The sequence below is a fragment of the Pongo pygmaeus genome, chromosome 9, assembly GCF_028885625.2.
Source record: "Pongo pygmaeus isolate AG05252 chromosome 9, NHGRI_mPonPyg2-v2.0_pri, whole genome shotgun sequence".
Classification (NCBI taxonomy): Eukaryota; Metazoa; Chordata; class Mammalia; order Primates; family Hominidae; genus Pongo; species Pongo pygmaeus.
Genome location: NC_072382.2, coordinates 63844476 through 63862154, shown reverse-complemented (window position 1 = coordinate 63862154; position 17679 = coordinate 63844476). Strand labels below are relative to the sequence as shown.

Sequence of the window (17679 nt, the reverse complement as noted above, 5' to 3'; positions counted from 1 at the left end):
AATAAAATATATTAAAATTAATTTTATTTTTTAAACATTTTTAATGTAGCTATTGGAAAATTTTTAATTACATGCATGGCTTGTATTATATTTCTATTGGACAACACTGTTACAGAAGCCTTATTATTTTTCCTTTCACAGTCATATCTATGATGAAACTGGGATAGATTTTTGGGTATTCTGTGAGGTAAGGAAGACATTTGATAGCTTTAGAATATTGAGTCTTCCCATCTAAGAACACCCTATAGCCCTGTATTTAGTCAGATTTTTAAAAATTATTTACATTTTATAGTATTGTTGATAAAGGTATTTTGCATTTCTGAAGGTTTATTTCTAGATAGTCATTTTTCTTGCTTATAATACACAAAAGAAAAATACTCGTAAGTATAGAGCTTTTCACAAATTGAACACATACATGTAATAGGAGCTAGATGAAGACTTAACATTACCAGAACCCCAAAAGTCCTCTGTTTCTTTCAGTCACTAATCCCACATGGCTACCATCTACCACAAAGATAACCACTGATTTCTAACAGTATTCATTAGGTAAATGTAACCTTTTCTTTCAACATTGTTTTTATGAGATTTATCCTCATTGTTTCTTGTGGTCATATTATTCTCCTAGTAAACTATATTTCATTGTGGGAATATACAGTGATTTATCTGTCAGTTCTGTGATTGACTATATGGTCATTTAGGTAGGAAAACAATTGAATTCATCTACTCTACCAAACTGTAATTTTTTATTGAGGTATAATTTACATGCAATAAAATTTACCCTTTTAAAATGTGCAGTTCCGTGTGTTTTTACAATTGTATATAGTAATGGAACTGCTTCCAAAATCAAATAGAGATATTTTCACCATCCTAAATGGTATTCTCATGCCTCTTTAGAATCAACCCTTTTCCATATGCCCAGTCCCTGGAAAACACTGATTTGTTTTCTGTCTCAATAGTGTTACCTTTCCTAGAATGTCATATAAATGGAATCATACAGTATGTTGTCTTTTGTGTCTGGCTTCTTTCACTTAGCATAATGGTTTTGAGATTTATGCATGTTGTTGCACATTTCAGTAATCCATTCCTTTTTATTGCTAGTAGGATTTCATTGTATGGATGCACCAACATTTGTTTATCCATTTACCAGTTGATAGACATGAGATGGGGTTTAGTTTTTGAACACGAATAAAGCTTCTATGAACATTAATGTACAGGTCTCTGTGTAGAGACATGTTTTCATTTGCCTTAGCCAAGTTCCTAGCTATGGGGTGGTTTGGTCATTTGGTAAGTGCATGTTGAATTTTATTTTTAAACTTGTCAAATTGTTTTCCAAATTGACATGCCACACAACCATGCACAAGAGTTTCAGTTACTGTACATCCATGCTAACACTTGACATTGTCAGACTCAAATTCTAGCCATCCTAATGCCTATAGTAGTATCTTATTGCAATTTTAATTTGCATTTCCCTAGTGACTAATGATGTTGAGCTTCTTTGAATGTACGAATTTTTTATTTGTATATTTTTTGGTAAAGTAGCTTTCAAATCTTTTGCCCATTTTTAAATTGTGTTGTTTCTTAGTATTGAGTTTTAAGAGTTCTGCATATAAATAAATCCTTTATCAGATATATGTTTGCAACATTCTGTCCTAGTCGTGGATTGTTGTTTCATTTTCATTACAGTATCTTTCAAAGAGCAGAAATTTTTAATACGATGAAGTCAAATTTATTGATTTTTTTCTTTTATAATTTGAGTTATAGTTAAGATATCTTTGCTAAACTCGAAGTCACTAAGAATTCCTCATATGTTTTCTCCCAAAAGTTTTATAGTTTCCAGATTTTCAGCTTCAACCTATAATCTGATTCTAGATAATTTTTTTTACATTGCAATGAATGCAAGATTCTAGTTAATTTTTTATAGTGAATATAAGTCATGGGTTTTGTTGTTGTTGTTTTCCCCGAGGTATCTAATTGCTTCAGTACCACTTGTTTGAAAGACTATTCTTTCCCCATTGAGTTACTTTGACACCTTTATATATAATCAATTGACCATATATGTGTAGGTCTATCTCTGTACTCTCTAATCTGTTCCATTGATCTATACAATCATCTTTACACTAAAAGCACACTTTCTTGATTATTGCAGCTTTAGAGTAAGCCTTTCTTTTTCTTGTCTTGTCTTTGAAACAGAGCCTCACTCTGTTGCCCAAGCTGGAGTGCAGTGGCTTAATCATAGCTCACTACAGCCTCCAACTCCTGGGCTCAAGTGATCCTTCTGCCTCAGCCTCCTGAGTAGCTGGGACTGCAGGCACACACCAGCATGCCCAGCTAATTAAAAAACAATTTTATTTTTTTTTATAGTAGAGACAAGGTCTCACTATGTTGTCCAGGCTAGTCTTGAACTCTTGAGCTCAAGTGATCCTCCTGCCTTGGCTTCCCAAAGTGCTGGGATTATAGGTGTGAGCCACCATGCCCAGCTAGAATAAGTCTCAAAAACAGGTAGGGAAAGTCTTACAACTTCGTTTTTCTTAAAAATTAATATGGCTGTTCTAGGTCTTTTGTGTTTTCATATAAATTTTAGAATTAACTTATCAGTTTCTACCAAAGAAGCCTACTGGAATTTTGCTTGTAATCTATAGATCAATTTGGGATAAACTGACACCTGTTTGGTCTTTCAATCCATGAAAATGGCATATCTCTCAATTTATTTAAGTTTCTTTCACTTTAATTTAGAATGGTTTTTTTAGTTTTCAGTGTGTGGATTTTTCACACATATTAAATTTATCTTTTAAGTATTTCATGTTTTTGTTGCCATTGTAAATAAAATTGCTTTCTTAATTTTGCTTTTAAATTGTTCATTATTAATATGTAGAAGCAAATTAACTTTATATTGACCTTACTAAACTCACTTATTATTGTAATAGCTTTTAAATAGAATTTTAACAAGAAAATCATGTCATCTGCCAATAAAGACAGCCTGACATCTTCCTTTCCAGTTTGTATACCTTTTTTTCCATTCTCTTGCCTTATTGCACTGCCTAGGACCTCCTATACAGTGCTGAATAGAAAAGATGATAGTGTACACCATTGTCTTTTTCCCAATATGAGAGAGATTGTATTTCACCATTGAGTATAATGTTTGCTGCAGATTTCTTTTGTCAGTCCTTTATTAGATCAATAAAATTTCCTTCTATTCCTAGCTTGCTATGAGTTTTAATCATGAGTAATGATAAATGTAAGCAAATGCTTTTTCTGCATCTGTTGGATAATCATATGCTTTTGTTACTTTAGTCAATATGTGCTAAATGACAATTTTATATGTAACTTTTTTGTATTTTTTACTTGATAAATCATTGTTTTATATGTGTTTGGGATACATGTGATATTTTGATGCATATATGTAATGTGTCGTGATCAAATCAGAGTAATTGAAATATCAATTACTTCAAACATTTATCTCTTCTCTGTCTTAGGAAACTTAAACAATTCTTCTCTTCTAGCTATTTTGAAATTTACTATAAATCATTGTTAACTATAATTTTCCTATTGTACTATCAAATATTATAACATTTCTTCTACTAATTGTATTTTGTACCCATTACCCAACTTCCCTTTAGCCTTTCCTCCCTGCTTCCGCTTCCCTGGTAACCACCATTCTACTCTCTATCTCCATGAGATCCACTTTTTCATTTTTAGCTCCTGTATAAGTGATAACATGTGATATTTGTCTTTCTGTGCCTGGTTTATTTCACTTAACATAATGACCTTCAGTTTCATCCATGTTGATGCAAATGACAAGATTTTATTTTTTATGGCTGAATAATATTCCATTGTATGTATGTGTGTGTATATATATATATATATATGTACACCACATTTTCTTTATTCATTCATCCATTTATGGACATTTAGGTTGATGCTGTATCTTGGCTATTCTGCTGCAATAAACGTGGGAATGTAGATGTCTCTTCAATATACTGATTTCCTTTCTTTGCATTATATACTCAGCAGTAGGCCTGCTAGATCATATGGTAGTTCTGTTTTTAGTTTTTTGAGAAACCGCCATACTGTTTTTCATGATGGTTTTACTACTTTATATTCTCACCAACAGTGTATAAGTAAATGTTCCCCTTTCTCCATATCCTTGCCAGCATTTTTGATTTTTTGGTCTTTTTGATAATAGCCATTCTAACTGGGGTGAGATGATATCTCATTGTGGTTTGGATTTTCATTTCCCTGTTAATTAGTGATGTTGAGTATTTTTTCACACACTTGTTGGCCACTTATATGTCTTCTTTTAATAAATATCTATTCAGGTCTTTTGCCCATTTTTTATTTGAATTATTTGGTTTTTTGTACTGAGTTGTTTGAGTTTCTTATATATTCCGGTTATTAATCCCTTTTCAGATGGATAGTCTGCAAACATTCTCTCTCATTCTTTAGGTTGTCTCTTCATTTTGTTAATTGTTTCCTTTGCTGTACATAGGCTCTTTTGCTTGATATAATCTCAATTGCCTATTTTTGCTTTTGTTAGCTGTGCTTTTGAGGTCTTTCCCAGAAAAATCTTTGCCCAGACCAATGTCCTGTAGCACTTCTCCAGTGTTTTTGTCTAGTAGCTTCATAGTTTCAGGCCTTAAATTCAAGTCTTTAATTCACTTTGAGTTTATCTTTGTGTATGGTGAACAATGGAATCTAGTTTCATTCTTCTGCACATGAATATTGAGTTTTCCCAGCACTATTTATTTAAGAAACTATCCATTCCCCAATGTATGTTCTTGGCACCTTTGTTAAAATGAGTTGACTGTAAGTGTGTGGACTTACTTCTGGGTTCTCTATTCTGTTCCATTGGTCTATGTATCTGTTTTTATGCCAGTATTATGCTTTTGGTTACTATAGCTTTGTAATATAATTTGAAATCAAGGAATATGATGCCTCTAGGTTTGTTCTTTTTGCTCAGGAATACTTTAGCTATTTGGGGTCTTTTGTGGTTCTGTACAAATTTTAGGATTTTTTTTTTCTATTTCTGTGAAGAATGTCATTGGTATTTTGATAGGGGTTCCATTGAATCTGTAGATGGCTTTGGGTAGTATAGACATTTTAACAATGTTCTTCCATTTCATGAGGATGAGACTTCTTTCCATGTTTTGGGTGTCCTCTTCAATTTCTTTCATCATCGTTTTATAGTTTTTCTTGTAGAGATCTTTCACTTCTTTGGTTAAATTTATTCCTAGGTTTTTTTTTGTTTGTAGCTATTATAAATGGGATTGCTTTCTTGATTTCTTTTTCAGAAAAGAATCTTGATTGATTGCTCTTAGTGTATAGAAATGCTACTAATTTTTGTATATTGATTTTGTGTCCTGCAAATTTACTAAGTTTATCAGTTCTGAAAGGGTTTTTGTGTGGAGTCTTTCAGTTTTTCTGAATACAAAATCGTATCATCTGCAAATAAGCATTATTTGACTCCTTTTCCAGTTTGGATGCCACTTATTTCTTTCTCTTGCCTAACTGCTCTGGCTAGGACTATTTAGATATTTGAATGTTAAATCATTACTGTGTTCTTGAAATAAACCCAGCTTGGTCATAATGTACTACCTTTTTATATATCACTGTATTGAATTTACTAATTATTTTTCAGAGTTTCACACCTGTGTTTATAAATGATGTTGGCCTAAAATTTTTCTTTCTTTTTTTTTGGTTGGTGTTGTTGGTTTTTATTTTATTTTATTTTATTTTATGTATTTATTTTATTTTATTTTATATTTTATTTTATTTTATATTTTATTTTACTTTTATTTTATTATTTTAATTTTATTTTATTTTATTTTATTTTATATTTTATTTTATTTTATTTTATTTTAGACAGAGTCTTGCTCTGTTGCCCAGGCTGGAGTGCAGTGGCGTGATCTTGACTCACAGCAACCTCTGCCTCTGGGGTTCAAGAGATTCTCCTGCCTTAGCCTCCAGAGTAGCTGGTGCATGCCACCACACCGGCTAATTTTTGTATTTTTCTTAGAGACAGCGTTTCAGTGTGTTAGCCAGGCTGGTCTCAAACTTCTGACTGCCTTGGCCTGATCCACCTGCCTCGGCCTCCCAAGGTGCTGGGATTACAGGTGTGAGGCACCATGCCTGGCCAAATTTTTCTTTATATTTTTATCAGGTTTTGGTATTAAGCTTATGCTAGTCTCATAACACAACTTGAGAGTGTCCTTTTTCTGTTCTCTGGAAGAGCTTTTTGTTTTAATATTGGTGACATTTTTATTAAACATTGGGAAACAAATGAAGTCATATAACCTAGAACTGTTTTTGTGGAACGTTTTTTAATTATAAATTTAGTCCCTTTAATAGAGAACTAATCACATTTTCTATTTCTTCTTGTGTTTGTTTTGGCAAATTGTGTTTTGCAATGAATTTATTCAACCTAAATTTTTAAATTTATTATTATATAATAGTTTGTATAAAAACAAATTTTTAAAATTATTATTACATAATAGTTTATATAATAACTTCCTTTAATAATACTCTATAGGACTTCTCATCTCTAATATTGGTAATTTTTGCTTTCTGCCCATTTTTTGCTTTATCATTCTTAATTTTGTATTTTTAGAGTCAAATTTTCACTTTGTTGATTTTCAATTTTATTTCTGCTTTATTTTTATTGTCTTTCATAATCTGTTCTTATCTTGATTATTTGCTTCCTTTTACATTCTTTAGGTTCAATTGTGGTTCTTTTTCTAGCTTCTTGAAATGCATCTTAGAACAACATTTCTCAACTTTTTTTTTTTTTTTGCATGATGTGTGCTTTATGTAAGGCTCTAAATTTCTCTCTAATTACTGCTTTAACTGCATCCCAGTCATTCTGTTATGACACACTTTTATCATCAGTCAGTTTAAATTTATTTATATTTTTTCTTTGATCCACAGGGTGTTTAGAAAAATGTTACTTAATTTTGTCAAGTCCAAGAGAAAACTTCCCCCTCACCCTCTGAAAGGTTGCTGAAAATCACCAACAAAAGGCAGTTTAACAGGGGAAAAGGCATACAAATTTATTTGATCATAGTTTTTTGTGACATGGGAGTCTTCAGAATTCAGATCCAAAGATAGACGGAAACTGTTCATTTTTATGCTTAGGTTCAACAAAATATGGATTGTCATGAAGAAATATAATTGGACAAAAAGAGTAAAATCTTATGCTAATAGACTGGGGAAACCCAGCAAGGCCTGTCTCTTCAGATCTTTCTTGGCCTCTCTGTACAGCATTCCTTTATTTTGGGTATGGGGCAGGATCTTCCCTGGAATAGGAGTCTTAAGATCTAGAGTCGGCCGGGAGCTGTGGCTCACGCCTGTAATCCCAGCATTTTGGGAGGCCGAGGCGGGTGGATCACAAGGTCAGGAGTTCGAGACCATCCTGGCTAACACGGTGAAACCCCGTCTCTACTAAAAAAATACAAAAAATTAGCCAGGCGTCGTGGCGGGCGCCTGTAGTCCCAGCTATTCGGGAGGCTGAGGCAGGAGAATGACGTGAACCCGGGAGGCGGAGCTTGCAGTGAGCCGAGATCGCGTCACTGCACTCCAGCCTGGGCGACAGAGCAAGACTCCGTCTCAAAAAAAAAAAAAAAAAAAAGATCTAGAGTCAAACAAGGCAAGTCAGATCATTTCTTTATGGCCAGTTTTTACACAGAAAGGTGGGTGGAAAGTTAGAGTAATATTTTTAGATTTTATATCTGGCTTTGAGGGAAAGGGGTTCTGGTTGTTATGACCTGCCTTGAGGAAGAGGGAGTCTAGTTTCTATGAATAACCGCGGGGGGAGAATGAGAGTCCAGGAGGGCAGGAGAAGGTCAGAGAAAGCTGCTTCTGAGACCCTACAATTGCTACATGATTGTATTGATTTCTAGCTTAATTCCACTGTTACCCAAAGACATACTGTGTGTGACTTAAGTCCTTTGAGATTTGTTGATACTTGCTTTATAGCTTGACATATCATCAATTTAATAAGTATTTCTTATGTACTTCAAATAATATATATATGTGTATAAGTACATAGATATTAATATATATTCTCTAGTTATTGGATGTGATAGTCTATATTTGCTTATCAATTAGGTCAAATTTATTAATAGTGTTTAGTCATATCTTCTATATCCTTGCTGATTTTTTTTAATTTTGTCTGGTTTTTCTGTCACTTGCTAAGAGAGCTTTGTTTAAAATATCTAACAATGGTTGAGGGGTTTGACTATTTCTCTTTCTAGTTCAGTAAGTTTTTGCTTTATATAGTTTGAGGCTATGCTGTTAGGTATGTACACATTTCTGATTGTTATAGTATACTTTTGAATTGATGCTTTGATAATCATTAAATGTCCATTATTTTTGTTATATTTCTGGCCTTAATGTCTTGGTCTGATTTTTTTTTTTTTTTTTTTTTTTGGATAGCTATACAAACTTTCTTTTGGTTTGTTTTTCACATGATATCCCGTTTTCCTTCTTTTTACTTTAATGTTACTGTATTATTATATTTAAAGTGTCTGTCTTATAAGCAACCTATAGTTTGGGTTTTTGAAAATCCAATTTGATGGTCTCTTTTATTTTGAATATTTAGTCTACTTACAGTTAACATAATTACTGATATATTTGGGTTTAAATCTATCAGTTTACTGTTTGTTTTTCATTTGTCTCATCTGACTTGTTCATTTTTTCTCTTTTCTTGCTTTATTTTTAATTAATCCGGAATTTAAAAATTCAATTTCTTCTCTTTTACTTATTATTTATGTAATACATAGTATGTAGTGCCTGTAATTATGTATAGTTTGTTCATTATTATTTTGGCAGTTACCCAAGAGACTATAATGTTAATTGATAACTAAAATGAATCTATATTAAATTAATTCTCTTATCTCCTTCTGGATAACCTAAGACTTCAGAAAACTTTAAACTCCATTTATCTTCTTTCAACTTTTGTGTGATTGCTGTCATATATTTTAATTCACTACATATTTTAAACCCATAGATATTATAATTATGGTTTGAAACAGTCCTGAATGTGCGTGGATTCATGCACATTTTCTATTTTAGTGGTTCTTCATCTTTTTCTGCATCACGATACTTTCATCTTAGATTGGTTTTCTTCTGCCTGGAGAACTCTCTGTGGCATTCCTTTTAGTGTGAGTCTGCTGCGGATAATTCTGCCAGGTTTTGTTTGAAAACATTTCACTTTTGCCTTTGTTTATAAAGGATATTTCTTTAGAATAGAGACTGCAAGTTGACAGTAGGCATTGTCTTTCATCATTTAATGATATCATGCCATTGTTCATAGCTTCCATTGTTTCTCTTCAAAGTCAATTGTCAGTCTTATTTTTACTTCTTTGAAATCAATTCATATTTGTTAGCTTCTTACAGTATGCTTAAATCATTGATTTTAAACCTTTCTTCTGTTCTAATATAAACAAAGTAAAGCCATACATTTCACTCTGGGCACTGCTTTAGCTGAATCCTACAAATTCTAATATGTTGTGTTTTCATTCAGTTCAAATTGTTTTTAATTTTCTTTGTAGTCTGGGTGACAGAGTGAGACTCTCTCAAAAATACATTGTTTTAATTTTCTTTGTGATTTCTTTTTTTGACCTATGGGTTATTTAGAAGTGTGTTATTTAATTCTCAAATATTTTGTGGATATTCCAGAGTATCTTTCAGTTATTAATTTCTAATTTCTACTTTAATTATCTTGTGGTCAGAGAACATGGTTTTTATTATTTCAATCTCCTTAGAACTTTATCAAGATTGTTTTAAAGCCAAGGATATCGTCTAACTTAGGAAATGTTTCCTGTGTGCTTTCAAATAATCTGTTGCTTGTTGTTGAAGTGTTCCATGATGTGAAATAGGTCAAGTTGTTTAATAGTGTGTACAAGTTGCATACTCTTACTTTTGTGTACTTATTCTATCAATTTCCAAGAGAAAAGAGTTAATACCCCTTAGCTGTAATTTTTGAATTGTCTATTTTTCTTTTCAGTTTGGTCAATTTTTGCTTCATGTATTTTGGAGCTCTGTAATTAATTAATATTTAATTAATCAAGCCTGTCTGTATTTTGTTTTTTTAATTTAATTAAGTGCACACATATTTAAAAGTGTTTCATTTTCTTGATAGGTTTACCTTTTATTATGGAATGTCCCTCTTTATCTTTGTTAATATTCCTGGTCCACAAATTACTTTGATACAGCTGCATGATCTTTCTTACTGATTCAAGTTATCACACTCTAGTTTTTCTAAATTTTTACTTTTAATTTCTCTTTATATTTAAAATGAATTTATTATAGACAACATATAGCAGGTTCTTGCTTTTTTAAAATCTAGTCTGACAATATCTTCTTTTTAATTGCAATGCTTTGACTGTATATATTTAGTGAAAATGTTGACAGTAATTGTTTCAATACATTAACATGAGATATCTTTTGATTTCTTTGTGTCTTCTTCAATTTCTTTTATTAATGTTTTATGATTTTCAATGTATAGGTCTTTCCCTCCTTGGTTAAATTTGTTCCTAGGTGGCTTTTTTTTTGAAGTTATTATAAATGAGATTTTTTTCATTCTTTTTCAGATAGTTTGTTGTTCATGTATAGAAATGCTCCTAATTTTCTTATGTTAATTTTGTATACTGCAACTTTACTGGTTTATTATAATAGTTTTTTTTTTGCTGGAGTTCTTGACCACATTTATAATAGCTATTTCAAAATTCTCATCTGCTAATTCCCTCGTATCTGTCATTTCTGGGTCTGCTTTTATTGACAAATTTTTCTCTTGATTATCAGACTTGTCCTGCTTTTTTACATCTCTAGTAATTGTTCACCAGCTGCCAGACTTTGAATGTTACATTGTAGCATGTCTATATTTTGTTTCTTTAATTAAGTAATTAAATAGGCAGTAAAGAATATTTGGCAGGCAGTAAAGAATATTTGGCAGGCAGTAGTGGGGTAACTTGCAGATCACTTGTTTTCCTTTGAAGGCTTGCTTTTAAGCTTTGTTCAGGTGAATCTATAATAACCTTTACTCTAGGGCTAATTCATTCCCCATGATTTTTCTGTGGTCTCTATCAATGCCTCAAATTTTTGTTCTACCCTGGCTAGGTAGAACTTGAACATCTCTCAGTCCTGAAGAAGCTTTCAAGATTGTTTAGGCAACAACTTCCCAGCAGCTATTTGCCCAACCTCATAGAGTTTCTCTTTATGCATCTATAGTTTACTATAAGCAATAGACTCAAGGGGATTTCTATGCTTAGGTGTGAATTTCTTCTTTTCATAGCTCCCTCTTCTCCAATACTCTGCCCCACGTATTCCAGCTGTCTCAGCCTGCCCAAACTCTCATCTGTCTTTTCAACTCAATGAATCTGTTATGCTTTATTTAGTTTCTTCTTACCTGTACTGTGATCTGGAAAGACCCTCTAGGCAGAAAGTTACTGTGATTGTAGGACTTTCCTCATTTGCTTCTGTTCTTGCCTTTATCACAGTTCTGCACTGCCTGTTGTCCAGTGCCTGAAAATAGATGCTTTATGTATTTTGTCTTAATTTTCAGTGCTTTGTGTTGGGAGATGAATTCCAGAATCAGTCATTCTAACACAGCCAAAGTGGAACAATGCTGCAAAGCCTTTAAGATTTTACAAATGAAAAGTGTACTAGGCCAGGTACAGTGGCTCACACCTGTAATCCCGGCACTTTGGGAGGCCAAGGCAAGTGGATTACCTGAGATCAGGAGTCGAAACCAGCCTGGCCAACATGGCGAAACCCCATCTCTATTAAAAATACAAAAATTAGCAGGGCATGTTGGTGGGCGCCTGTAATCCCAGCTACTCAGGAGGCTGAGGCATGAAAATCACTTGAACCTGGGAGGCAGAGGTTGTGGTGAGCCCAGATCATGCCAATACACTCCAGCCTGAGTGACAGAGCAAGACTCTGTCTCAAAAAAAAAAAAAAAAACTACTAGAATGGTTGGTTCTGTGATGGAGAGGGTAACAAGAAAAAGACTCAGTGGCAACTATATAACTTCTTTCTTGCCAGAAGTGTAAGAAATGCCTTATCTTTGGAAGCATTTTCTCCTCAATTTTGAAAGAAATTTCAATGGAAATATTTATTTTTTGAAAGTTAGAAGAAGTTTCAACTTTAGGTTTATATTTCTTCCATAAACAAAGGCTAACTAGGCAGTTTTCTAATGTTGCAGTATTGTTATTTTAGATCAGTGATGATGATCACATGGTTCCTGCTGCTCTTGCTGCTACCAACGATAAGAACATTTACTTAGGCACTGCTAATATACCGGCATTGTGCTAGGCACTTTACACTGATTATCTTCACCCTTCCACAACAATTCTGCAAGTTAGAAATCATGATCCTGAGAAACTCAAGGAGGTAAAATTATTTCCTCAAGGTCATATGCTAAGAAGTGAACACTCAGTGACTGAATTACTCAGTGGTCATTTAGTGGCTAGAAGTGGGAAACAATCTCAGCTCATCAATAATAATGCTTCCTCCCATTATTATACTGCTCTGTGATTCTATCTTTACCTGAGCTTTCCATCTGGCAAATTAAACCAGAAAACAGGGATGTTTTGCATTATTTTGCTTTGAATAACAACATATGTAAATGTGCTCCTGGAGGCTAAAGCACCCTTATTTTGTCAAACTTGGCCTCTCTCACTAGAGTGAATAGTTGAAAATTTTAAGGAGGAAAAGGCAGGCTGGAGAGAATGTTAGTTGACTTGGAGGTGCTTCTCCTTTCCCCCGACCCAACACCTATTTCTATTCAGACATAAGCAGCCACAGCAAAATAAAGATTAGTAGATTTCCTATCGTGGAGTCCTAGCTGGTCCTGATATTCAGTAATCAGAGTGGGTTAATCCAGCTATTACTCATTAACTCTGCATCATGTTGATGTGTAGGGGCAGATGTTCTTGCTGAGAAGAATAAAAGCCTCCTGTGGCACCTGGAAGACCTTATCACACATGGTCCCCGGCCAGATCACAGAGCAATTCTAGTTAACGTGGGCACTTTGCTGCCTCTAACCATCTACCTCTTGTTCAGAGATTGGCATATCTCCTCGACTTCGGCTCTCCCTTGGGCCCTGTATTGTTGAGCCATCCCTATCTTAAATTGCCTTTCCTGGCATTTGAGTCACCACTTCGATGATGTGATAATATCTGCAAGTTGGGAAAATAAAAATGGCATTTGTTTAGCCGTAATTAATGAAATATTTATGTTGCATGAGACTATGTGATAAAACCTTAGGCTTAGAGTCCTTTTGCTTCTGATTACATTTGGGATTTTTTTTTCTATGACCAGACATTCTGACGCCAGCTATTTTACACTGAGCAGATGTCATGTAGTAAAAATGGGTGCCAGATGCTGTGAGCCGCAGAAGGGCGATTTGTTTAAGAGCTGGCTCCAACTTTTTTGCATTCAATTACTCTGCAGAACGAACCTTACACAAGCATTTAGGTAACTCAACTAACTTCAGACATGCATTTTAATAATAGATTTCATCTCTGAATGCATTCTGAGCAATACACCATATAAATGGTGTTTAAGGAATTAATTGATTTCTGCATAATACCTTGGTTTTTTCTTCTTTTTTTTTTTTTAATGTGAAAAGAGAGCTGCAAAGCTCTTGGCAGGGACCCAGAAATGTAATTAACGTGGAGGGCCAAATTTTCAGTTGCCCTTAGGTACTGTTGCCTCATGCTCACGGCAGGTGCAGTGAGGGGAGGGCAGGGAGGAAGGGAATGAGAGTAAGGGGGGAGGAGGAAGCAGCAGCTTTGGTTCATAAAGCAGGAAATGAAGCTAGCAGTTCATTGAGTTTTTCTGTTCCCATTTCAGACTCCAAGAACTTTCCCCTCAGAGCACAGGTAACAGAGGCTTCCTCTTCTGCCTCTTCAACCTCCTCCTCCTCTGCAGATGAAGAATTTGACCCCCAGCTTTCCTTGCAGTTAAAGGTAACAACATTTGACCAGCCAAAGAGGGCCTTGGCTGGTGGGGGCTGCTTACCATCCAGATTTCAGAACCAATGTGGGCTCCAGCTGCAGTGGTTTCCTTAGGAGGATCATGTTTCATTGCATCTGACAGGGTGCTCTCTTTACCTTGAACCCCCAAAGAATTATCTTCTTTAAAAAAAACTTGTAGAAGTTTGCCTTTCTCAGATGCAAATTGGGGAGAAAAAAAAAGACATATTTACGTGAAACCATTTGGTGACGGCAGCTCTTAAAGTGGGTTTAATATGTGGTCCAACAAGCAAACCATCGAAAACATTACAACAAGCAGATGCATATTTCCCTGGGGGAAGCACAGCTTCATTTAAGAAGCACTAGAGGCAGATTGCATGGAAAATGTTATGTTTATTCTAATCAGAAATATGAAATGAACCATGCAGTTGCATCTAGACATGGGTACTCCAAAGATCTCTGCTGTGGAAGGGACAAGCCCCGTGCCAGCTGGGGAGACGGTAGACTTCTTTTCTCAATGAACATTAATGTTTTTGGAGAACTCTTTAAACAACTCTCATATCCATAGATTAAAAAACACAAATATTGTATATGTTTATAAATGTGTCTATATGTCACATACACAGAGACAGATGTCCCATAACCAAAGCCCACCATTGTTTTCTTTATCCACTGAAGCTGGAACATTTTCACTGAGACAGTAGAGTACTTGGTGGGGTGGGGGGTGGCAGGGGTTACTTAATGGTTGGACCTAAAATGCTTCCTGGGTAGAAAGAGAAGCAGTTCACTGCTCTGGTAGTGTTTATTTTTTGGAGTAGTGAGGATCTGGGGAGGGAGGAGGAGAACCAAATTTATTTACTTACACTCAACTTTTCCATATCTGGCATTAGGAGATTTGACATCATCTCAAGTCACTGTGGGGTTCCAACTTCCCATGGCCCAGCTTGGAGCAAGGCAGGAGGAGTCTGGGAGGTGTGGCGTGGGGAGGGGAGGAGAGAGGAAGGGAGAGGGAGGGAGAAAAGAGAGAGACAGAGAGTTGAGGGAGAAAGATGTATGAATTTCTCGTTTCTAACAATGGTGTCCCTGATTAATTCAGTATTCCACACAAATGAATTCTGTGTGTTTTGTGTTGATTTCTGCGGTTTTCTTACTGCCCCTCTCATCCTCTTGAATGACCCTGAGTTAATTCTATGTTCAAATTAGGTAGAGATCCCAGCATCAGCCATCTTGACACTCATGGAGAATAAAAGAATAGAATGGCCCAAACATATTGAAATAGCAAGACAGTGGTATCTAGGACCAGTCTCACAAACAGCTCCTTGTTCTCCTGCTGGCCCAGAACAGAGCCCGCCATGACGTCAGCTTGCCGGGTGGTAAAGCATGCCCGCTTCACCTGGCTTCTGACCTGGCCCACTCTTACACGAAGGAAAGCTGGCAAGAAGATTTCTTTTTTCCAAGCTCTCGAGGGCTCACACTGAAGGAATGAGAGGAGATTTTCATCCTCTGGTTTCTTTGTCTCTTCTGTCCCATGCAGGTGTGTCCCCAGCCAGGTGGCACGGAGCCCATAACAGCTCAAATGAACCTTTGCACAGGAAACTGGAGGCAGGATGTGTCCTCTCGGCCTCTTCCCTTTGCTTCACCCTTGCTCTCCACTGCCTCTCCTCCCACACCACCACTCAGATCTAAGAGACTAAGGCAGGAAGAGACGCAGCAGCTTGTCTTTGATTCTGCCAAGTTTCTGCATCTTTTCTTCCACAGCCCTTAGCGTCTTTCCCTCTCTGCATCATCACCATCAGTGAGGATATAAGAACTGTGCCTTGTGTATGTAAGGCTGTGTGTTTATTAATGAAGCATCCTTCTTTTCTGTATCAGCAACTTTTTAATAAAAGGCAATAAATGACTTTCTTTCCTCCTCTAGGTTCTGTTTTGCTGACTCTTGATAAAGAGTCAGAGTTTGATAGCTTTGCTGCTGGGAAGCACTAAGACCACATGTTGCTGTTGAGGCAATTCCCCCCACCTTTTGCCTGGGAATTGCATTCAGTGGTCTTCATTTAGGGGGAACATTGGCATTTCTTTTCCATAGTCCCACTTTAGAGTAGGTCCTTGTTGTGTCTAAATGGTATTTGGCACAAGGAAAGGCAGTATAGACCAAATGAAATGTGGATACTAGATTCAGGCTACCTGTGCCTAACTCCTGGCTCTGCCTAGTAATAATTGCATCATCTTGTATAAGTTAATTTCCTCTCTGAGTTTTTATTTCCTTACTTATAAAGTAAGTGCAATTTGAGGAATAAATGGGATGATACATGTGAAATAATTAGTATAGTATCTGGCATATAGCATTTGGTAAATGAGAGGATTTATTACATAGGTTAGTATAATGCAAGCTCAAGGGGCACTTGTTAATAAATGAACTGACTCCATATAGACTAAGTTAGACAATCTCTGGATGACAGTTACCATTGATCCCCACCACCTCTTCCCTAGAGCCTTTCCAGAAAGATCCTAGCTGCCCCATGAAGAATCCCCCATGCAAAAGGTCTGGAATCCCCATTCAGAGTGATTGACAGTCAATCTGGTAGTCATCTCATGGAAACAGAGATGATATGATATGGAATAAGTTGAGTTCTGAGAGTAAAATTTTCTTCCAAGGATGAAGAAGATCTTTAGGATTTCAGGTCCTAAGGAGAATTCCAGAAAAATAGCCTGTAGGCACCAAGCTAGCTACAACAATTTTTAAATTTCATATTTATTTATTCCAGCATTAAAAAGAAATATCTAGCATGCTCTAATCCTCATCCTAGTATACAGAAAGTTGACGTGTATGCTCAGAGAAGGCAGAGTAAAAATAGCCCAATTTGAACATTTATTTTGTAGATACAGAATGTCTGTGTGTGTATGTGTGTGTATGTATAATATATACTCCTACACATAAAAATCATAATAGATTTTAGTAAAAAGTGATAATCATGCTAATTTAAAATTATAATTTAATTATAATAATATAGGAATGCTATAAAAATTATGCTATTAGTATTTACTGAGTGTTCATCCCATGTCTCTTTCAGGTATTCTACAAAAGGCTTAGCCTTATTATTTCATTTAGTCCTTAGTGTATCCCTACGAAGTAGGCACTAAATTCTTCTCATTACTCTAAAGAGAGCACTGAAGCTCAGAATGTTGTGTGATATTCTGAAGCTCACACAGCTCAGCTGGGATTGGATGCCAGCTTTGCCTGTCTTGTGGGCCCAGTGCTCAACCATTAGTCTCTGCTATTTCTCCCATTTTTAAGTGTCTCCTGAACTTTCCAGTATGTGGAATTAACCACACCATCACTTCTTTTTTCTCTTGTGTCTAAAACCTGGAAGTGATACTATCAAGATCTAGACTTCTACTTTATATGCATCAATTTAAATTTTTTTCAACAAGCCCAGGTACACACACAACCCAGTGACAGTAATGCTATAATTGTATAAACAAAGTGAGGTTGGGAAGAGAAGCAATCTCATGCTTCCCTCAAGCCAAAAAACACTTTCATTGGAATGATACATTTCTCCATTTCCAGGTTTAATTAGTCACTGTAGACTCAACCTAAGCACTATTTAAAGTTGTTAACTGGTTTTCATGTAGTGAGAGAGAGAGAGCATGTGTGTGTATGTCTGTCTACTTGCCTGCCTGTCTCTTTCTCTCCCAGGCCCCTCATCTC

The 17679-nt window shown here is 35.4% G+C and overlaps 1 protein-coding gene across 1 annotated transcript in view; it reads left to right on the top strand.

Annotated features, from left to right (window-relative positions):
- MICAL2 (microtubule associated monooxygenase, calponin and LIM domain containing 2) overlaps window positions 1-17679 on the top strand; it is a 244390-nt gene that overhangs the window by 194133 nt on the left and 32578 nt on the right. The window contains exon 32 of the mRNA XM_054437600.2: window positions 13852-13967. Within this exon, the coding sequence (XP_054293575.2) occupies window positions 13852-13967 (116 nt within the window). The remainder of the gene's footprint in view (window positions 1-13851; window positions 13968-17679) is intronic.